This window comes from Schistocerca americana, chromosome 7 (assembly GCF_021461395.2).
Source record: "Schistocerca americana isolate TAMUIC-IGC-003095 chromosome 7, iqSchAmer2.1, whole genome shotgun sequence".
NCBI classification, from domain to species: Eukaryota; Metazoa; Arthropoda; class Insecta; order Orthoptera; family Acrididae; genus Schistocerca; species Schistocerca americana.
The window spans coordinates 93,962,806-93,986,959 of NC_060125.1; the positions used below are offsets into that span (position 1 = coordinate 93,962,806).

Here is a 24,154-nt window from a genome sequence, read left to right on the forward strand (position 1 = left end):
ATGGATCCAGGAGGTAAAGGGCTGGGTATGGTGGAGAGTTGGTGAAGTTAGTGGATGGTGTCTTTGATGTGGGATTCTCGATTACGGGCAACTGGTTGGAGATGTTGATCTGTCAGGGCAGAAATTCTTTCAGTGGGGGCATTATAGCCAGCCACAGAGGGCTTCCAGGGTTGTTCAATTTGTGGATTTTTGGGAGCATATAGAAGATGGGTGTGTGGGGTCTCATAGGGGTGAGGAGGGAAACTGATTCTGGGGAGACATTCTAGCAAGGGTCTAGGGCTTTAAGCAGGTATATGAGGCTGTTTTGGTCTTCTGGGGGAAGGGGGGGGGGGAGATCCCTCTGGCAGAGTTTATAGTTGGAGGAGTCAGATAATTTGCAGAGCTCTTCAGGCAGGTGGTCACTGTGATTCATAACAACAATTGTGGAACATTTGTCTGCAGGTAGGATGGTTAGGTCAGAATTTGTTTTGAGGTTGAGTATGACTGTTCTTTCGTCTACTGAAAGGTAGGTGTTTTGAGGAAGGGACCTAGGGAAGGAGGGTGAGGCTAAGTTGGAGGTAAGGAATTTTTGGAAGGTGATCAGTGAGTGGTTAGGTGGGAGGGGGGAGTATTACAGTTGGATGGTGGTATGTACTGGAAGAGGCAGGGTTCAATGTTGTAATTAGGGTGCTTACGGTAGGAGAGATTGGTGCCAAAGGAGTTTTTCCATTGCAGGGATCAGGAGAAGGAGAGTAGGTCTTTGAAAAGCCCAGCAGGGTTAATTTTGGGTGTAGGGCTAAATGTAAGGCCTTTGGATATGACTGAAGGTTCTGTGGAGCTGGTCACCTTCCAGGAACTCCTTACCTCCAACTTAGCCTCACCATCCTTCTCCAGGTCCCTTTCTCAGAACATCAACCTTTCAGTAGACAAAAGAACAGCTGTACACAACCTCAAAACAAATTTGACCTAATCATCCTACCTGCAAACAAACATTCCACCAGTGTTGCTATGAATTACACTTACTACCAGGCAGAAGGCCTCTACCAATTATCTGACAACTCCAAGTATAAACTCTGCCAGTGTGATCCCATCCCAGAGGTTCAACACAAACTCCAGTCCCTCCTTAAAGTCCTAGGCCCTTCCCAGAACATCTCTCCTCTATCCACTTTCATCCTCACCCCTATGACACCTTGCACACCCACCTCCTACATGCTCCCCAAAATCCACAAACCCAACAATCCTGGACACTCCATTATGGCTGGTTATCAAGCCCCCCACTGAAAGAATTTTGGCCCTGACAGACCAACATATCCAACCAGTTGCCCATAATCTAGAATCCCATGTCAAAGACACCAACCACTATCTTCACCAACTCTCCACCATCCCCAACACTTTACCTCCGGGATCCATACTTGTCACTGTTGATGCCACCTCCCTAATATGTCAATATCCCTCATGCCCGTGGTCATATGGCTATTGAACACCATCTTTATCAATGTCCTTCAGACTCCAAACTCACTACCTCGTTCCTCATACACCTTACTAACTTTATTCCAACCCACAACTACTTTTCCTTTGAGGGGAATGTACCAGGTGATCAAAAAGACAGTATAACTTTGAAAACTTAATAAACCACGGAATAATGTAGATAGAGAGGTAAAAATTGACACACATGCTTGGAATGACATGGGGTTGATAGGTGTGACCTGAAGCCAAACTGTTGTTCATTTAAAATTTTGTTGGATTCAAAATACCTGTATATCTGCTTACGCACACAATTTTCTACTAACTTGGATATGATTGGTACTATTGAAATGGGTCTGTAGTTATTTGGGAGGTTTCTTTCACCTTTTTTATACACAGGCAAAGCAACCGTGAGCTTAAGACAGTCGGGGAATATTCCTTCATCAAGTACTCTGTTTGAGAGTGAGAGAAGTGGCATTTCAATCTCTTTTGCTATACATGTAATGATGAGATTACTGAGTCCATAATAATCTTCTGTTTTGGAATTACTTAATTTGTTTATTGACTTATGAATATCGTTTAATGTGATTCGGGTCCAAGTGAACTTCTCACTTCTTGTCTGTTTTGCACAAGTGAGCAATGCTTATGCATCAGAGGCAGAATTGATAGGTGGGGTGGTGATGCTATTTACAAAATATTCATTGAGAATATTGTAGTCAATAGGGATACTCCTTTCTTTATTGGTATTATTAAGATGGATGGCTCTGAGCACTATGGGACTTAACTTCTAAGATCATCAGTCCCCTAGAACTTAGAACTACTTAAACCTAACTAACCTAAGGACATCACACACATCCATGCCCGAGGCAGGATTCGAACCTGCGACCGTAGCGGTCATGCGGTTCCAGACTGTAGCGCCTAGAACCGCTCGGCCATCCCGGCCGGCTGGTATTATTAATTTCCCTTTCAATGACAGTCCAGGCAGCTTTACATTTATTTTTAGAATTTAAAATATATTCATCATTTGCATTTCTTATTTCTAATCTGTAAAGATTTCTCATTTTAGTGTAATTTTCCTTGTCCTATCACTGTTATGAGATTTGTCTTTCATAATCATCAGTAGTATTCTGAGTTTGTTAAGTTGTGGGGTGTACCACTTGTTAGTATTTTGTTGCTTATGAGTAATATTACTCTGGTACCTTTTGGTTATCAAGGGGCATGTCATTTCTACTATATGCTTGATCTCTGTCAGGAAAATGGAAAAACATTTATTAATCGTTTTCTTGTTATCCATTACATGAGTCCAATCCATTAACTGGTTTATCATTTTGTTTGCATGTTCCACTACTATAATCAGGCTGACAAAAGATGCTCATGATAGTAGGAATGTGTTCAGAACTGTGCATGTTTTGTGTTGATACATGTAGAAATGAAAAAGAAAGCATGCAACAGGACATCACAAAGTGCAACAGCCACTGAGTATTTCCAGCTGCTGTGAAGGGGTCACTTATGCCCGGAAATTGTGGCTTGGCAATGTTTTGGATGGTGGAGAGAAAAGGGCACTGGGAGGAGCAGGAGATGAATTTCATCACTGGAAGCCTCCTATGTCTCAAGAGCTCACACCTTGTGAGGGTAATGTAAAAGACCACATTTTTATCCCTCATACCTGACCCTCTTTGACATCTGTGACATCACATTGTTGAAGCTGTGAATTTGATAACAAGAGACCAACTGCTTTGTGTGTGGCAGGAAATGGGCCACTGTTTTGATAGTTGTTGTGTAACACATGATGCTCGTATTCAATGCATAAAAATTTGAAATTTTTCTCATTCCAGGAATATTGGAATTGTTTCTCTATGTTTTGTAGTTTGGAAGCAATAAATGTACAAAATCTGTTCCATCTTTTTGAATAGCCCTGCAATTAAGAGTCTCCATAACATTAATGGTGTAGACACTGATTGTTTCAGAAATGTGTATCAGCAGGTCCTAATGTTGCGTAGTTGAAAAAGACTAAAAAAACTTTTATGATATGCTTATATTGCCGACAGTTATGATGTAACACAATTGTCAACACCGTTATTTGATCATCAGTAAAATATCAGAAGGATCTTTACACTTAAAGATTACAAATGACTCATGAACAATCTGTGACATGTCAACATTTCTTTAACAGATTTAACAAATTATACAATTTTTCCTGTTCATACCTCTGAAGACCTATGTTATGCTGTAAAAGCAGCTCCATGTCAAGATTTTCCAGTCTGTTGCCTGTAATACCAAGACGGTTGAGCTTCTGACAGTTTTGAAGTGCAGCTGCAGGTAACTGCTTTAAGTAATTATCAGACAAATCAAGCCATCGTAGTTTTGTTGTACTTTCCAGCAAATTTACATTTAGCTCAGAAGAGTGCGTGTCTTTCATCAGCAACACTCGAAGTTCTGCATTGTGGCTGTAACATTAAATTTTGTTTAAAATTATCACAATATGTGAATAATTAATTAAGCTTTATTTGTACATTATATTTAGCTGTTACATTTACAGCGGCTCTGTATTACTGGACAAGTTATCTTCTACATGACAAATTAAAACATTGTTTGCTATAAACAATTAAATCTTCACCAACTGTACACACAAATTTTTATTTGCGCATAATTTTATGTAAGTAAAATCATTAAAGATCTTCACACTACATCTACAACTACACACATACTTCACAAACCACAATACAATGTATGACTGTAGGTACCTTGTACCACTATTAGTCATTCACTTTCCTGTTGCACTCACAAATGGGGCAAGGAAAAAACTATTATCTAAATGCATCTGTATGAGACCTAATTTCTCTTATGTTGTCTTTTTGGTCCTTACATGAAATGTACATTATTAACAGTAGAGTCATTACTCAGTCAGCTTCAAATGCCAGTTCTTGAAATTTTCTCAATATGCCCCTTGAAAAGAATGACATCTTTCCTCCAGGGATTACTATTTGAGTTCACAAAGCATCTCCATAGCATTCACTTGTGGACTGAATCTACCAGTAGCAAATCAAAAATCTAGCAACATACTTCTGAACTGCTTCCTTTAAACTGACCTCCTGGGGATACCAAACACTTGAGCAGTACTCAAGAATGGGTTGTATCAGTGTTTCTACACATGGTCTCCTTTATAGATGATCTACATTTTCTTATTTCTACACATAGTCTCCTTCATAGATGAGCTACATTTTCTTAGAATTCTCTCAATAATCTGAGTCGACCATTTGCCTTCCCTAGCACCAACCTTACATACTTGTATCACTTCATATCACTTTGCACCATTACAATATTTTGAAAAGGATAGCTGCTGCTCACCATATAGCAGAGATGCTGGGTAACAGATAGGTACAAAAAAAGACTGTCAGAAAGCTAACTTTCCTACAGTCTTTTTGTTGTGCCTGTCTGCGACTCAGCATCTCCACTATATGGTGAGTAGCTACTATTCTTTTCATGATATTGTTATATTACATCCTGGATTTTTCATTATTTCATTTTACACACTTACACCCAGGTATGTAATTGGTATGACTGTGTCAAGTAGCATACCGCTAATACTGTATAGGTACATTATAGGATTATTTTACCTCCTCATCTGCATCAGTTTCTATTTTCCCACATTTAAAACAATCTGCCATTCATCACATCAAATAGATATCCTAAATCATCCTGTATACTATGATGTGTGGCTGTTTGCTGATGATGCTGTGGTGTACGCAAAGGTGTAGTCGTTGAGTGACTGTAGAAGGATACAAGATGACTTGGACAGGATTTGTGATTGGTGTAAAGAATGGCAGCTAACTCTAAATATAGATAAATGTAAATTAATGCAGATGAATAGTAAAAAGAAACCCGTAATGTTTGAATACTCCATTAGTAGTGTAGCGCTTGACACAGTCACGTCGATTAAATATTTGGGCGTAACATTGCAGAGCGATATGAAGTGGGACAAGCATGTAATGGCAGTTGCAGGGAAGGTGGATAGTTGTCTTTGGTTCATTGGCAGAATTTTGGGAAGATGTGGTTCATCTGTAAAGGAGACTGCTTATAAAACACTAATACGACCTTTTCTTGAGTACTGCTCAAGCGTTTGGGATCCCAATCAGATCGGATTGAGGGAGGACATAGAAGCAATTCAGAGGTGGGCTGCTAGATTTGTTACTGGTAGGTTTGATCATCATGCTAGTGTTACGGAAATGCTTCAGGAACTCGGGTGGAAGTCTCTGGAGGAAAGGAGGCGTTCTTTTCGTGAATCACTACTGAGGAAATTTAGAGAACCATCATTTGAGGCTTACTGCAGTACAATTTTACTGCCTGCCGCCAACTTATATTTCATGGAAAGACCACAAAGATAAGATAAGAGAGATTAGGGCTCGTACAGAGGCATATAAGCAGTCATTTTTCCCTCGTTCTGTTTGGGAGTGGAACAGGGAGAGAAGATGCTAGCTGTGGTACGAGGTACCCTCCACCGTGCACTGTATGGTGGATTGCAGAGTATGTATGTAGATGTAGATGTAGATGAGCAGTCATTGTCTAAGAACAACTGCTTCTACAGCTTAAGAAGTCTTTGAGCCACTCGCATATCTGGGAACCCATTCTTTATTCTTGGACCTTTATTAACTATCTGTAGTGGGGCACTGTGTTGAATGTTTTCCAAAAATCTAGGAATGTTGAATCTGCCTGTTGCCCTGCATCCATGGTTTTCAGGATATTGGGCATGAAAAGTACTAGAACAAGTATATACAGAATTTGAAGGAAATGTGCTTAAATAATGAGATAACATGAGAGGTGGGCATTATATCACATTCTTGGAGACATACACACATTCTTAATTTAAGTCATAATATTATCCATATTTTTGACACAATGCATTTATTGATTACCATGCAAAATAAGATGGCTGACCTGATATTTTGCTAATATTTAAGTTGGCATATCCCAATGGTATTTCCTTCTTAATTAAGTTTAGCAGATGATAAAGTGTAAGTGACCTAGGTGCCTGAGGGAGGACATTCTTTGAAACATCCTCTTCAGTGATGACCACTACAGAATCTCCTGTTTTCTCATTATTCATTATGTTTCTTTTCCCCCTGCGAATTTTCCTGGCATGAAGGAGAAATATATCAGTCCTTTGCCTAAATCAACATTGGTTAACAAAAGATCACAACAAAATTCTTAGCAAATTAGAGAACTATGTTGTAGCCAGTAGCATCTGTATGTTGTGCTCTTCAGTCCAGAGATTGATTTGATGCAGCTCTCCATGCTAATCTATCCTGTGCAAGCCTCTTCATCTCTGAATAACTACTGCAACCTACATCCCTCTGAATCTGCTCACTGTATTCATCTGTTGGTCTCCCTCTACAATTTTTATCCTCCATGCTTCCCTCCAGTACTAAATTGGTGATCCTTTGATGTCTCAGAACATGTTCTATGATCCCTTCTTCTGTTCAAGTTGTGCCACAAATTCCCCTTCTCCCCAATTCTATTCAGTACCTCCTCATTAGTTACCCATCTAATCTTCAGCATTCTTCTGTAGAACCAGATTTTGAAAGCTTCTCTTCTCTTCTTGTCTAAACTGGTTATTGTTCATGTTTCACTTCTACACATTGTTACACTCCATACAAATAATTTCAGAGAAGATTTCTTGACACATAAATCAATACTCAATATTAACAAATTTCTCTTCTTCCAAAATGATTTTCTTGCAATAGACAGTCTATATTTTATATCCTCTATACTTCGACCATAATCAATTATTTTGTTCCCCAAATAGCAAAACTCATTTACTACTTCTGTGTCTCATTTCCTAATCTAATACCCTCAGCATCACCGGATGTAATTCTACTGCATTCCATAACCCTTGTTTTGCTTTGGTTGATGATCCTCCATTCAAGACACTTTCCATTAAGTTCAGCTGCTCTTCCAGCTCCTTTGTTGTCTCTGACAGAATTACAATGTCCATGGCAAACCTCAAAGTTTTTATTTCTTCTCCATGGATATTAATTCCTACTCCAAATTTTTCTTTTGTTTCTTTTACTGCTTGGTCAATATACAGATTGAATAACATTGGAGATAGGTTACAACCCTGTCTCACTCCCTTCTCAACCACTGTTTCCCCTTCATGCCCCTTGACTCTTATAACTGCCATCTGGTTTCTGTACAAATTGTAAATAGCCTTTTGCTCCCTGTATTTTACCCCTGCTACCGTCAGAATTTCCAAGGGAGTATACCAGTCAACATTGTAAAAAGCTATCTCTAAGTCTATAAATGCTAGAAACATAGATTTGCCTTTACTTAACATATCTTCTAAGATAAGTCTTAGAGTCAGTAGTGCCTCTTGTGTTCCAACTTTGCTACAGAATCCAAACTGATCTTCCCAGAGGTCGGCTTCTACCAGTTTCTCCATTCATCTATAAAGAATGTGTGTTAGTATTTTGCAACTGTGACTTATTAAACTGATGGTCCAGTAATTTTCAAATCTGTTGACGTCTGCTTTCTTTGGGATTGGAATTATTACATTCATCTTGAAGTCTGAGGGTATTTCGCCAGTCTCATACATTTTGCTCACCAGGTGGAAGAGTTTCGTTGTGGCCGGCTCTCCCAAGGCTATCAGTAGTTCCATTGGAATGTTGTCCACTTCCACAGTCTTGTTTCGACTTAGCTCTTTCAGTGCTTTGTCAAATTCTTCACACAGCATCATTTCTCCCATTTCATCTTCATCTATATCGACTTCCATTTCCATAATATTGCCCTCAAGTACATCGCCCTTGTATAGACCCTCTATATACTCCTTCCACCTTCCTACTTTCCCTTCTTTGCTCTTGATATTCATAAAGGTGGTTCTCTTTTCTCCAAAGGTCTCTTTAATTTTCATGTAGGCAGTATCTATCTTACCCCTAGTGACACATGCTCCTACATCCTTACATTTGTCCTCTAGCCATCACTGCTTAGCCATTTTGCACTTCCTGTTGATCTCATTTTTGAGAAGTTTGTATTCCTTTTTGCCTGCTTCATTTACTGCATTTTTGTATTTTCTCCTTTCATCAATTAAATTCAATATCTCTTCTATTATCCAAAGATTTCTACTATCCCTTGTCTTTTTACCTACTTGGTCCTCTGCTGCCTTCACTATTTCATCTCTCAAAGCTACCCATTCTTCTTCCACTGTAATTCTTTCCCCCATTCTTGTCAATCATTCCCTAATACCCACTCTGAATCTCTCTACAACCTCTGGTTCTTTCAGTTTATCTAGGTCCCATCTCCTTAAATTCCTACCTTTTTGCTGTTTCTTCACTTTTAATCTACAGTTCATAACCAATAAATTGTGGTCAGAGTCCACATCTGCCCCTGGAAATGTCTTACAATTTGAAACCTAGTTCCTAAATCTCTGTCTTACCATTATATAATGTATTTGAAACCTTCCAGTATCTCTAGGACTCTTCCATGTATACAACCTTCTTTCATGATTCTTAAACCAAGTGTTATCTATGAGTAAATTTTTCTCTGTGCAAAATGCTACCATGAGGCTTCCCCTTTCATTCATTACCCTCAGTCCATATTCACCTATTACTTTTCCTTCTCTTCCTTTTCCTACAACTGCATTCCAGTCCCCCATGACTACTAAATTTTCATCTCCCTTCATTATCTGAATAACTTCTTTTATCGCATCATACATTTCTTCAATCTCTTCATCATCTACTGAGCTAGCTGGCATATAAATTTGTACTACTGTGGTGGGCCTGGGCTTGGTGTCTGTCTTGGCTACAATAATACATTCACTATGCTGTTTGTTGTAGCTTATCTATGTTCCTATTTTTTTAGTCATTATTAAATCGACTTCTGTATTACCGTTATTTGATTTTGTATTTATAACCCCATATTCACCTGACCAGAAGTCTTTCCTTCCTGGCACCAAACTTCACTAATTCCCACTTTATCTAACTTTAACCTATCCAGTCCCTTTTTTAAATTTTCTAACCTACCTGCTGAATTAAGGGATCTGACATTCCACACTGCGATCCATAGAATGCCAGTTTTGTTTCTTCTGATAATAATGCCCCCCTGAGTAGGTCCCACCTGGTGATCCAAATGGGGGACTATTTTATCTCTGGAATATTTTACACAAGATGACATCACCATTATTTAACCATTCAGTAAAGCTGCATGCCCTTAAGAAAAATTACGTTGTAGGTTCCCCTTGCTTTCAGCCATTTGCAGTACCAGCACAGCAAGGCCATTTTGGTTGATGTTACAAGGCCAGATCAGTCAATCACCCAGACTGTTGCCCCTGCAACTACTGAAAAGGCTGCTGCCCCTCTTCAGCAACCACAGGTTTGTCTTACAGATACCCCTCGATTGTCGTTGTGCCTACGGTATGGCTATCTGTATCACTGAGGCACGCAAACCTCCCCACTGACGGCAAGGTCCATGGTTCATCGAGGGGAGCTTTTTTATAAGGAACAAAATCGTGGGGGTTCCTGCATACTAATTAAAAGTTCTTTAACAGATTATTTTCAATTTGTGTTTGATGAGGATGTATTTGAAAGTTGCTATATAGAATTTGAGAGACAAAATATTCTTATAATTTCAATATACAGAATCCTAGGTAAAGAAGTGACAAAAGAAACCAAAGAGTCACTGATAGTAACTAGAAAATAGTAAAAGAAAAGAATTATAATAGCTGCTGATTTTAACATTTTACTGTCCCTGCCATTGTACACCACAATAGGGGCATACAAGCTGGACATAGGTAGCACAGCAGGATAGTGTGGAATTATGCTATGTAGGGTGCACGCGACATGTAGTATGCACAGACCCATTGACAGAGATGCTTTCCTGTGCATGACAGTAGACTGGACAGGCTAATGGTTACTCGGAGTTTGACCCTACGGATCTCACCTAATGTGTCATACCATGTGTTGTGCCAAGGGCTTAGCTGTTGGTCACCCACACCAGCCACACACTGAATTCCTCCCATGCTCATCTCTATGAGTGTTTTTACTCTCTGCTTCCCCTAGATCAACTTGCACAATGCAAGTTTGTTTCTCTCTCGTGGGGTTTAGTTGCTCAGCTATCATCAAGCCTGTGAAGTATCTGTGCCAATGGTGTAGTGAAGTGGTGTTTTCCTAGTGTTCACTAGGGCCACCATGGACCTGGCATTTCTGCGATGCTGGCAGGAACAGTTGTGCCCCGAGAAGGAGCAGCAGTAGCAGCAACAATAGGAACAGATGCAGGTACTGATAGCCCAGAATGTAGAACTGCTTTGCACCTTTGTCTTCCTGGGGTGGGGCAGGGGAGGGTGGGGAGGGCAGGCATTCACTGTTCTATTTTCTATGTCACTGACACCATCCCCAAAGGCTTTGCCAGTTTTGATATGTCGATGGAAAGGTGGGAGAATTACCTGTGCCAGTTCCCGCTGCAATGCCAGATAAGGTGTATTTTTCGTCCAACTGATAATGGTGCCTTGTTGTTGTCCAGTATCACATGTTTACACAAAGCTGTCCAAAATCTGAAACCCACAACTGAGCCCAAGAAACTTCCCCTTGATAAACTCTGTTGGTTGCTTATGCAATATTTTGGCTATCAAATCCATGCAGTGACAGTGCAGTTGTAGTTTAAACTGCACCACAAGCTCCCTCAGCAGTTGTATGTGGCCAGGATCGCCAATTTGCAAGGCTTCTAGCACAGGTGTCATTTTGAGTATCCCAAATCTGCTACCTCTTATGCAAAGTTGCTAATTTAGGACATGATTGTCAGGTTAGCTTCTGAACACAAGGTTCAGTCTAAGGCACTGACCTTATCCAACACTTCTTTAGCCAATGATGCCCAAATTGCAGAATCGCATGGGATTACAATGGCAATGGCAATAGATGCATTATGTGGCAGGTGGCACAACTGGGCACGCATTCTAACCAGCCCCTAGTGCCCTGCAGGATATCCCAGGTGGCCATGCCTCCCACCAAGTCACCATGCCTTGCTGCTATCGATAATTCCCATGCAGTAGCATCGCGCTGCTGCCTGTCCTCACCCATGCCAAGCTTAGCAGGTTCACACCACTCCCGGTGTTGTAATTCCCACCAGCACTGCTTTTGAGTACCCAGTATCATTCTCCCTCCACTCATCTGATAAGTCAGTGGTCCTACCTCAATTGTCATTTGTTGGGTGTTCACTGCGACTGCCCAAACGTGGAGGCCATGCATGGGGTATGCCGGCAGATAGGTTATCCAGCAACTGTTTGTGACAATTTCTTTCAGGGGCAATTCTGGTTCTCCGTGTGTTATAAGAATGTAGAATGGCAACTCAGCTTGTTAGTAGTCAATTCACTGTCGGTATAAAATATCATTGAGCTCAATATATTTTCTGTTTTTGGCTTTTGGACATTAATGAAGTGCATTTAATTACAAGCAGCAATAAATAAACCCCTATGGTAACGTAGCAGCTGAGCCTATATAGCCAGACAAAATATCATGCAAAAGCAAATCAGTATCTGCACCAGCACACACAACATGTACACTTGTAAACAATCTAAGTACAGTACAGATTGATCACAAATATGTAAATTAATCTGGAATTTTTTGCTACCTTCAAATGAATAATTTGTCACTATGTTATCTATACAGGTTGAAGTTTGTCTACTCTCTCTCATGAATTGTGTGAAGTTTAGCATGAAACCAAATGCTTGAATCAGATCAATAAATTCTGTTAATTCACTAGATTTGTTTATTATTTTATGTTTTTCGTATCTGCACAGGCCTGACAATGCTGCTTCTGTACATAGTCGACACAGATGTTACACAGGATGATGGTGGCGTGATGGTAGCTGGGGAACAGACCCCATGAGAGAGAAATGAAGTCATGCAAGTCAATGTATGGCAGTCCAAATGCATGTACAGGCAAGCACAGGGAGAATTCAGTATGTGGTTGGTGTGTATGAATAATGACAAAGCTCTCGGCACAACACATGACACGATACATTACGAGAGGTACACAGCAGTCAAACTCCAAGTAAGCACTGGCCCAACCGGTTTACTGCTGCCTGCAGGAAAAAATGTCCACCAGTGTGTTCAACCATACCATGTGTTGTGTGCACGCTCCATGCCAGGTTTCCACACTTTTCTGCTATGCTACCCACACTGGCTCATCTGCCTCCATTGTGATGCCCACTGTTGGGATTACCAAATCCTTCACCCCTGAAAGGGCCATATAGGACTGAAAATGACCAGCATTAACTGTGACATCCAGTGCATGTATCTGGGGAAACCGACACCAGACCAATCACCAAGGAATGCAATGCCAAGATCGCTCACTCAACCGCAGGAGTGCTGAGCTATCAAAAATAGATGAACCAGCCATTAGAAATCGCCATCATCATTTAATCATACAGTAAAGCTGCATGCCCTCAGGAAAAATTACAGCTGTAGTTTCCCCTTACTTTCAGCCGTTCGCAGTACCACTACAGCAAGGCCGTTTTGGTTAGTGTTACAAGGCCTGATCAGTCAATCATCCTGACTGTTGCCCCTGCAACTACTGAAAAGGCTGCTGTCCCTCTTCAGGAACCACACATTTGTCTGGCCTCTCAACAGATACCCCTCCGTTGTGGTTGCACCTACGGTACGGCTATCTGTATCATTGAGACACACAAGCCTCCCCACCAACGGCAAGGTCCATGGTTCATGGGGGAAGTCAATGTAATGTGTTATTTGACTTAAGTAAAAGAAATGTTCAAAATCAAAAACATTTGTGTTTCATCTCGTATGGGAATTAAAGTCATGTGGAGATTTTTGTAAATTTGCAATGGTGCTTAATAAGTGAAGGTCAAAATTGTTGGATGTAAGGTCCACTAGTTATGCAAAACACCGTTTTTTCAAAGTTCCCAAACATGTTTCAACAGCTTTGTCCATCCCATCATCAGTGGATTTCTGTTTTATTTAATCTTTACATTCAGTCTGCATGGTTTTGCAGGACCAATTGCATATTATTTCGTACTGGTAGCTTGTCATGTTTTTGTGTGGCAACCCCTTTTTCCTCAGCATCCTGATGAGGTGTTGCGAAGCACTCATAAATATAATATATTTTCAAAAAATTGGTCATAAAGAGCATTTTACACCTCACCAAAACACACTGTGCACAGAGCACAGAGGTGCTGAAACATGTTCGAGAACTTCGAAAAAACGGTGTTTTGCATAACTGGTAGACCTTACATCCAACAGTTTTAAGTGCAAGCACAAAAAATGCAAGAACTGCAAATCCAAATGATGAAGTGAAGATCAGACTCTGTAAACTTACATTCAGGTATTGTCATTATATTGGCCCTAAAGACTATTTTTTCCTTATTTTACAATAAAATAAGGCGGCTTCTTCTTATTTTGAGATTTTCACTGTAGTGGCATCTACACTTTCATCGAGATCTATACTCTGAAACGACTGTGAGGTGCATGGAACAGGATACATCCCATTGTACCAGTTATTGGGGTTTTGCCCTATACAATTCGTGTTTGGAGCATGGGAAGAATGATTGATTGATGCCTCTGTGCACACAGTAATTATTATAATCTTATCCTTATGATCCATATGTGTGCTATACATAGAGGTTTGTGTATATACCTAGTGTAATCATTTAAAGGTAATTCCTGAAAGTTTGTTAATAGACTTTCCCAGGATAATTTATATCTGTCTTCAAGGGTCTGCCATTTCAGTTTCTTCAGTATCTTTGTGACACTCTTTACGTGGATTAAACAAACCTGTGACCATTCATGATGCCCTTCTTTCTATGCATTCATTATCCCCTGTTAGTCCTATCTGGTACAGGTCCCACAAACTTGAGCAATATTCTAGGTGATTTGTAAGCAATCTCTTTTGTAGACTGATTGCACTTCCCCAGTAGTCTACCAATAAACTGAAGTCTACCATCAGCTTTACCCACAACTTAACCTATGTGATCATTCCATTTCATATCCCTACAAAGTGTTACACCCAGGTATTTGTATGAGTTGGCTAATTCCAACGGTGACTCATTGATATTATAGCCCTAGGGTACTACATTCTTTTCATTTTATGAAGTGTACAATTTTATATTTCTGAACATTTAGAGCAAGCTGCCAGTCTCTGTACCATGTTGAAATCTTATCAAGATTTGACTGAATATTTATGCAGCTTCTCTCAGATAGTACTTCATTATAGATAACTGAATCATCTGCAGAAAGCCTGATTTTGTTATTAATACTGTGTGCAAGGTCATTAATACACAACATGAACAGCAAGGGTCCCAACACACTTCTCTGGAGCACACCCAAAGTTACATCTACATCTGACGATGACTCTCTACCCAAGATAACATGCTACAATTATGAAACACTGCATCTATCTGGTTGCCCTGATCCAAAGCTTTCAGGCAAGTTGGGTTTCACACACTCGATGTTTTCAAAATCCACGCTATTGGCATTGAGGAGGTCATTCTGTTCAAGATACCTCATTATGTTTGAGCTCAGAATATGTTATAAGATTCTACAACAAATCAGTGTCAAGTATATTGAACAGTGGTTTTGTGGATCACTTCTACTACCCTCTTGAGGCTTCCCACTTGCCATTCCATCACTCATTGTCAAATGCATGCAGTCTGCAACTGGCAGAGAAAAAAGCCAAGGGGACATTGAGACAGCTTCATAAGACACAAGGTAAGCAAATCTCCTCCTGTTGAGCCAGGAAAATTGCAAGAAGTTTGATGGGCACTCTCATTAACAGTTGACTGATGTAGCCCTCCACAAGCAACAATTTGCTAAGAACAACTTGCACTGTTGACATGTCTGACACAGTAATGTGTCACAGCAGGAACATTCCACATCTCATTATAATTATTTAAGTGTTTAGGAAGGGGAGGATGCACAACAAGGCCTCTTCTTGTACAAATCATCCCTTAAACACACTGAAATTCCCTGGCAGACCTCTTTGTTTGCTGTCTGACCAGGTGGTACAAATTTCTCGCAGACAATGCCTTCGCAGCCAAAATACACATCTTGACCTTTGTCTAGTTAATGCGCACTTTTCTGTATGAGGAGACCCTTTGTCCAACCACTGTAACAATTGTGTTCATCAGCTGTTATAATGGTCTTAAGGAAGTGAACATTACCATTTGCAGTAGCAAGCAGTTCCTAGCTGTTTAAACACAGATCTGCTTCCTACTGTTAATCAACAAATGCAGAATGAATTTGTGCTGACATGATGATCACAAGTTTGTCACTCAAAATTTGATGACATGATCCTACACTGATGCTCAGTCATCTGCAGCTTCTTGAGCAGTTAATTGATGATTTCTACAGATTACACCACAATCTTTCTGTCATGATCATCATCTGTTGACGTGGAAGATTGTCCAGACTTGGGATCCTCACTGATCTTCATTCCACCCTGTTCAAAATGCTTACACCACTTATAGTACTGTGTGCAACTCATACCCTCCCCATATACACACACACCGATGGCAGAGTGACAGCAGCAAAGCAGCCAGAAGCATTTGCACAATGTATGAGGATAATTTCATTGGACAGAGCATTGCAAGAAAATCATTTTCTCATTTTAAGGATGGTTGTTTTGACATTAATGACCCTCCACATTCAAGAAGACCTTTGGGGTTTGATGAAAATCATTTAAATGCATTCAACCACAACTATCCACACCAGTGTACGGTACTCAAGAACCGGCAAATGCAATGCAACATTTGCATGCAATGGGGAAGGTTCAAAAATCAGGTGTATGTGTAATGTATGCTCTAAGCTAAAATCACAAAAAGCAACAGGTGGCCATGTGCATCTCTGCTTGCTTGTCATCATTTGGCTCATGAACAACACCTTGCAGATGCAATCTAATGACCAGGAAGACTGCATGAAATGATGTTACTCCACAATAATGCTTGCCTGCATTCTACTAGACTGACAAAAAATACTACATGGGAGGTGAGTTGGGAAGTAATTCTGCACACATTTTATTCACCTGATCTTGCACCCTCAGATTTTCACTTTGTCTGTTCTCTATTGAACAACCTTCAAGGAACTTCCTTTCTGGATGAAAATGGGGACCAAAAATGGCTGGATGAGTACTTTGCCACAAAACCTTGTGATTTCTACAGTCATGGAATTGAAAAGTTACCCCAGGATTGGTAGACTGTTGTAAATACTGGAGGAGTATATATTATTGATGGCTAAATTCTCTGTTATGTTTATCTGTTGTGTCCATTAAACTTATGTAAAAATGCTATGAACTTATGCACCAACCTAATAATTCACAAATAATAACTTTCTTTAAGAATAAAAATTACTTACAAAAGATTATAATCATATGATTTGTAAGAGCACTTCATTCGATATTAAGTATTGATTAATGAAGATTATATGAAGTCTGAAAATGTTTGCTACCACAGAAATGGAGGTTAGTTAGTTCACAGCCACTATGCAATTGAGATAAATTGTAACAGATGGCTGTTGGATTATATTCAACAAACAGTTTTGTGAACACTGGAGTTACACAAAACTAGTAATTGCCAAGGTATATGGACCTTTTCATAAAAATAAAAACTTAAATTTGTTCAACTGGGTTGTTCCAATATATTTTCTCACTGTAACACTTTGTCTCATAAGTAGAGATATGATAATATTACTACACTTGTAATATTAATTTAGCTAATCTGAGCAGCAATTCAATAATGAGGGATTCCTCAAGTACAAAAATCACCTCAGATCTTTATTAATTTAGCTAATCTGAGCAGCAATTCAATGATGAGATATCCCACAAAAACAACAATCACCTCAGACCTTCCAACCTTCTCTTAGTCACCATCTGCCACTGGCTCTTTATTTGAGTGAGCAGCTGGCTGGTGATCATAGCCCCTTAAAAAGCTGTGGAGAAATAGCAGCAGATTTGATATGTGACATGACTATTTTTGTGAGTAGTCCTGGTTCTAATAGTATAGGAGAATCCTGTGATGGTTGGAAGAGAATGTGCTGGGTGGGAACTTGGGACAGGTCTTATACCTGGCTCTTCCACACAGATATGACCCATGTGACAGGACATTGCAAAAGGGCATGGCATAAGGTCAAACTTTGATGTTTCGTAGATTTGGTGGGTGACAGATTACCCACTTTGAAAGAAATAGGATGGATACTGGGGTAGGTACTTCACTTTTTAGAGCATGATGAGAAATAGCAGATACCCTGCTCAAAAATTTGATTAAGTTGTTCCAGTCCGCGTCAGTATTGGATGACAACATGAGTGCTCTACTGGATCTGGCCAGAAGAGATAGGTGCAGTATTGGGAACATGTGTGAATATGGTGGGATGATCCATTTGTGGACAAGATGTGAGCAGTTGCAACTGCCTCTGAGGCACATCAAGACCTTCAGAATATTGGCATAACTGTAGATATACCACCAATGAGTGGGTTGATTGTTCTGAAGACACTTTTTGCTATCAAAGGACTGGCCTAGTGTTGAAACGGAGGTACTGTTGATGTTTGCTACACTTTATATGGACAGAGGATCTAAGAAATCATTGTTTGACACTGAGGAGGGTGATGTGATGAAGAGGACCACTTAAAAGTATCATCAGTTGACTTAAGCCAGACATGAGGCTTAGGTTTAAGGGGGGGTTATGAAGAATTCCCCTAAGTGTTGCATAAAGAGATTCATGTATGAGAATGCTACAATGATCATCTGAGGAATTTATTTCCACATATTCCCTACAAAGAAAAAGTAATTGTAAGGATATATGTGATTAGTTGTGTAAGGAATGGTGTTGGGTTTAGAGATGATGGGAGAGGTAATGTTTAATGGTGGCAAGCCTTGGGCATTGGAGATTAGTGATAAGGAAGTGACATCAACTATGTCAATCAGGAAATCTAGTGGTACAGTAGTGTGCTGGAAAGACAATGAAGGAAGTATCTAGCATCCTCATTATATGAAGTTAGGTTGCAGGCAATGGATTGGAAGTGTTGGGAAACTGGGGTAGAGATACATTCTGTTGGAATACAGGCACAAGCTACTATGAGGTGTTCAGTGTGGTTATGTTTGTGGACTTTAGGAAGTATATGTGAGGTCAGAGTGCGGAAGGTGGCTGACATGAGGAAAGAGTTGGACTTGAGGGTTGGATTGTGGGATTTTTTTTTTTTTTTTTTAATTGGTTAATAATATCTCATCTGTTTTTCTAAAAGAATTTCATATGATTTTGTACATGATGTGTTATAATTCAAGCTAAAATCTGTAAAATGAAATTACTTTATTTTCTTTATTACAATCGATGTGTACTAGCTCTGAATGTATTTCAATTTGCTGATGATACGAGTGTTCTAATTACAGGAAACTCAGAAGAAACTCTTGTAAAAAACATAAAAGAAACCACTGACAGGCTAACATGTTACTTTGATGACAATGACTTAAAAACAAACACTGAAAAAACTGTAGCTATGGATATACACACAGCACAAACAAAAAATCTGATGTCACCCAATCTAGAGCTATACGGACAGACAATTGCCAAAACAGCGTGTACCAAATTTCTTGGACTTCATCTACAAGACAACTTGAAATGGAAAGCACATATTGAGCAAATGAACAAAAAATTAAGTACTTCTCGTTTTGTGCGGCGCACATTAAAAAACTGTACCAGCTACAACACTCTTCAGTGTGTATATTATGCAGTTATACACTCTCACCTCCGGTATGGGATTATGTTCTGGGGAAATTCTAGAGATGCCATCAAAACATTAAAAATTCAAAAAAAGAATTATAAGAATAATGGAACGGGTAGATAATCGCAAATCATGTAGACCATTGTTTCAAAAAAGGATGATCCTGCCACTTCCTTGCATATATATACTTGAAAATATAATGTATTTAAAGCAAAATTTACATACAAAAAGACCACTCATCACTCAAAATCACACAATACACAGCTATGATATGAGACAAAAATTGGATGTACATGTTCAAAGTGCCAACACAAAGTTATTTCAAAACAGCCTTAGCCATACTAGTATCAAACTATACAATGCCTTACCAGATACCATTAAACACATACAAAACATTAGTCACTTCAAATCTTCAGTCCTGAGACTGGTTTGATGCAGCTCTCCATGCTACTCTATCCTGTGCAAGCTTCTTCATCTCCCAGTACTTACTGCAACCTACATCCTTCTGAATCTGCTTAGTGGATTCATCTCTTGGTCTCCCTCTACAATTTTTACCCTCCATGCTGCCCTCCAAAGCTAAATTGGTGATCCCTTGATGCCTCAGAACAAGTCCTACCATCTGATCCCTTCTTCTTGTCAAGTTGTGCCACAAACTCCTCTTCTCCCCAATTCTATTCAATACCTCCTCATTAGTTATGTGATCTACCCATCTAATCTTCAGCATTCTTCTGTAGCACCACATTTCGAAAGCTTCTATTCTCTTCTTGTCCAAACTATTTATCATCCATGTTTCACTTCCATACATGGCTACACTCCACACAAATACTTTCAGAAACGACTTCCTGACACTTAAATCTATACTCGATGTTAACAAAAAATTCTGTTCTTCAGAAACGCTTTCCGTAAATAATTCAGATCAAAAAATTTCAGCAGTTCAGAAAAACTGCATTCACAACAATCTGTATTTAAACAATGGTATTGCATGATCCAACACTCCAATCAAAAGTTTTCCATCAGAAAATTTACATCCAGTGGATTTTCTGCACCACTGTGGACATAGTTTTGTGTCAGGCATGAATGACAATCAAAAAATTAAATTTGCTAAAAGATGTCTTGAAGGTGAAGCTCTATTATGGGTAAATTTAAATTTTAAGCCAGTGGGAAACATATCAAAGTTTTGGGAAAAGTTTTTTAAATAAATTTTGGTCAGAAGCTGGACAGGGGAGAATTACCAGCGAATTTTTGAATGGTCCTAATTACAGGAATAGGGACGGTACTTTGAAAGAGCTTTGTAAGGATAAACTTGAAAAACTAACACACCTTGACAAACCATTTGATGAGATGACCATGATTACCAGAAAGGTTGTAGTGGAATTTAGTGCATGGACCTGACGATTGTCTTGAACAATTTTTGTGATATGTTGACAGGCTGGATATGGCAGTAGAAAGGAGTATGTACCGTAATAATCGGAATGATAGATATCACAATGGGAATAATTACAGAAACAGAGATAATGGTAACTTATATCAGGATCAAAGTGTCAATAGAGAGAGAAATTTTGAACACCAGGAGGATAGGAACAATGGGGATAACCATGGGCATTTTAATAGGAGAATAATCATAGAAGTAACTACTCAGGAAACGGCAGTTCGCCTCAGTGAAAGTGCGAGGAAACACAACAAGCAAAGGACCCTCAAGTTACACTTGCAATTAGACAATAATAACAGTGTTAATGATATGGAACATGCATCTGAAATTGAACAGGAGTAATATCAGATTTCTCATTTATGTTTTGATCAAAAGTTTTGGGATACTGTCTTTAATTATGGTGATGTAGGTGCTAATCACAACCCAGAATGTGAGAGTAGTGAGAATTTTGATGTAGTGTGTACTAATGATTTCTTCTCTTGGTCAGAAAACAGTGTTATTGATGTATGTAAATCAGGTGATGACTGTATTGGATCTAAACTAGGTGGCATTTTTAATGTAGATGTGAATGAGAGTTGTGAAATAACTTAGGTTGGTAAGTCTGAGACTGGTAGCTTATTGCAAATGTTGGAAGAACATGATGATGATGATGATGATGATGATGATGAGTATCAGGTATTTGTGGAGTATAAGAATAACGAAGCTTCAGAGTTATTTGTGAATGATATTGACAATAAGGGTAGGGTGAGTGATGTATTTGATGATGTAAATGAGAATCATGGAGAGTTATCTGCGAGCCCAGAGAAAAAACTTTTTGAAGTTTGGTTGAGACCAGATTGATGATAACATAGGGAAATGTGCATTCTGGAATAAGTTAGCTGTGGTTAGTCATTTCAGATTGGTGAAATGAAGTGAAAGAAGATCTTATCAGGAAGAGTAAATTTTGACAGCAATGTGTTTTGTGTTCCTTCTGTAACAAGTGATGTTAGTTGTGCCATGGAATCCATTCATTGTGTTCGATCTTTACCTGACAACATCGGGAACCAGAGTAATGCTATGATACCAGTAAAGTTGATGAAGCCCTGTAAACACAGTGTGAAGGTAGCATTTGATGAAACTGAAAGTGATCTTTTACATGAAGTGTCTAACAACAGAGGAGATGTTTAGGATTTTGGGTATCCTTACATTAAAATTAAGCTTGATCAGTGGGAAGATAACTGTTTGACTGAAACAGGAAGCCCAATTTGTGGTATATCTGAACAATTTAGAGACAAGATCCAGTATAGTAAGAATTTTGTGGAAATGTCCATTGCACGTGTAAAGATAAGAGGAGCAACTGGTAAGCAACGCAAGTATGTAAAAGGTCAAGTACTGTTAACTTTTAACATAGAAAACAACACCTTTGAACATAGATGCATAATTATACCTAGTATGGAAGAAAATATAAACTTTTTGCAGATTCATTTCAGGAATTAAGTATATAAGATGTGATTTCTAAAGTTCTGTCTTACATATTGACTGAGTTTAAATCAATGATACACTATATTTATAGGTTCATACAACTATATAATGATGTTTTGTAATAGATTTGTGGTTTATAACTTGATATATATATATGCCATGAGACTAAATGCGTAGATCCTTCTACAATTTTGAAATGGTACAGTGCCATTAAATGTCTAGTAGTGAGTCCTCATTTCCCATACTGTAAAAATTAGCAATAGTCTCTTAGTATATTTGTGTGTATCACCTTATCAGTTCAATTTTTTCATTGCATTTAACTCTGTTTATTAAAGTTTCATATGTGAACACTTTTTAATCCTATCTGACACAGATCCCAGATACTTGCTTTTGCAACATAAATAGGGCGAGCATATGCCGCGTGATGTGAGGAAGGTATTGAACAGAATATTTAGTACACAAAACAATGTTTCAGGATTTGATGTGAATAAAATGTCTTCTTCTGAAGTAGAAAATGCACAAACAATCACACACTCACAGCTGACACACACCTGATCGCTGTCTCTGGACACTGTGACCATACTGAATCATAAATGAGCCTGATGGGTATAGCAATCCAATGGTAGAGGTAAGAAGGTAGCATTAGGTTGGGGCAGGTGGGGGGAGGGAACAGCAAGGGGCGGCATTGAATGGTGTAGTGATGCTTATGGGAGCATGCAGCTCCATGCCGGGCACAGGGTAGGGCACTTAGGAGGTTTGGAACCTAGGTCCAATTACATATATTTAGTCTCCTATTGTGTGTGCATGATGAAGTTTGCTGGTGGTCACTGACCAAAACAGGCAGCAAATTAATAAACTGTTCTAATACAGCCAAGTGTCATGAGTTTCCTGACACATACATCCATTGCTGCCAGTTGCCTGAAGAAAATATTTAAAATATATTCAGAACCACACAACATGGCTTCATATCTAGACTTTTGAGTGAAATCAGGTGAGAACATTATAAGGAATGTCTATAACTACTCTGTGAATAGATAAGCAATGATGCTACATTACATCTGCATCTACATCTACATCTATATGGATACTCTTCAAATCACATTTAAGTGCCTGGCAGAGGGTTGACCCCAAATAATGAAAAGTGTGAAGTCATCCACACGAGTGCTAAAAGGAATTTATTAAACTTTGGTTACATGATAAATTAGTCAAATCTAAAGGCTGTAAATTCTACTAAATACCTAGGAATTACAACTATGAACAACTTAAATTGGAAGGAACACATAGAAAAGGAAAGCGTTTATGAAGAAGAGATATTTGTTAACATCGAGAATAGATTTAAGTGTCAGGAAGTCGTTTCTGAAAGTATTTGTGTGGAGTGTAGCCATGTGTGGAAGTGAAACATGGATGATAAATAGTTTGGACAAGACCAACCAACCAAATACTGCATTTTGTTGGCTGGACACTTAGAAAATATAACAGATCTACTAATGAGACTGCCTGTACTATGCTTGTCTGTCCTCTTTTAGAATACTGCTGTGTGGTGTGGGATCCTTACCAGATAGGAATGGTAGAGTACATCGAAAAAGTTTAAAGAAGGACAGCACGTTTTGTAACATTAGTCACTTCAAATCTTCAGTCCTGAGACTGGTTTGATGCAGCTCTCCATGCTACTCTATCCTGTGCAAGCTTCTTCATCTCCCAGTACTTACTGCAACCTACATCCTTCTGAATCTGCTTAGTGGATTCATCTCTTGGTCTCCCTCTACAATTTTTACCCTCCATGCTGCCCTCCAATGCTAAATTGGTGATCCCTTGATGCCTCAGAACAAGTCCTACCATCCGATCCCTTCTTCTTGTCAAGTTGTGCCACAAACTCCTCTTCTCCACAATTCTATTCAATACCTCCTCATTAGTTATGTGATCTACCCATCTAATCTTCAGCATTCTTCTGTAGCAACACATTTCGAAAGCTTCTATTCTCTTCTTGTCCAAGACCGAGAGCAGCGGTATCTGCATAGAGTTGTCAGTGTTAACAGACAAGCAACACTGCATGAAATAACTGCAGAAATCAATTTGGGACATACAATAAACTTATCAGTTAGGACAGTGTGGCAAAAT

General features: G+C 39.1%; 1 protein-coding gene across 3 annotated transcripts in view; it reads right to left on the reverse strand.

Annotated features, from left to right (window-relative positions):
- The window catches only part of LOC124621904, a 144,964-nt gene that overhangs the window by 23,732 nt on the left and 97,078 nt on the right, over positions 1-24,154 (reverse strand). For all 3 annotated transcript variants that reach the window (XM_047147399.1, XM_047147398.1, XM_047147400.1), the window contains one exon: positions 3,651-3,890. In XM_047147399.1, the coding sequence (XP_047003355.1) occupies positions 3,651-3,890 (240 nt within the window). The remainder of the gene's footprint in view (positions 1-3,650; positions 3,891-24,154) is intronic.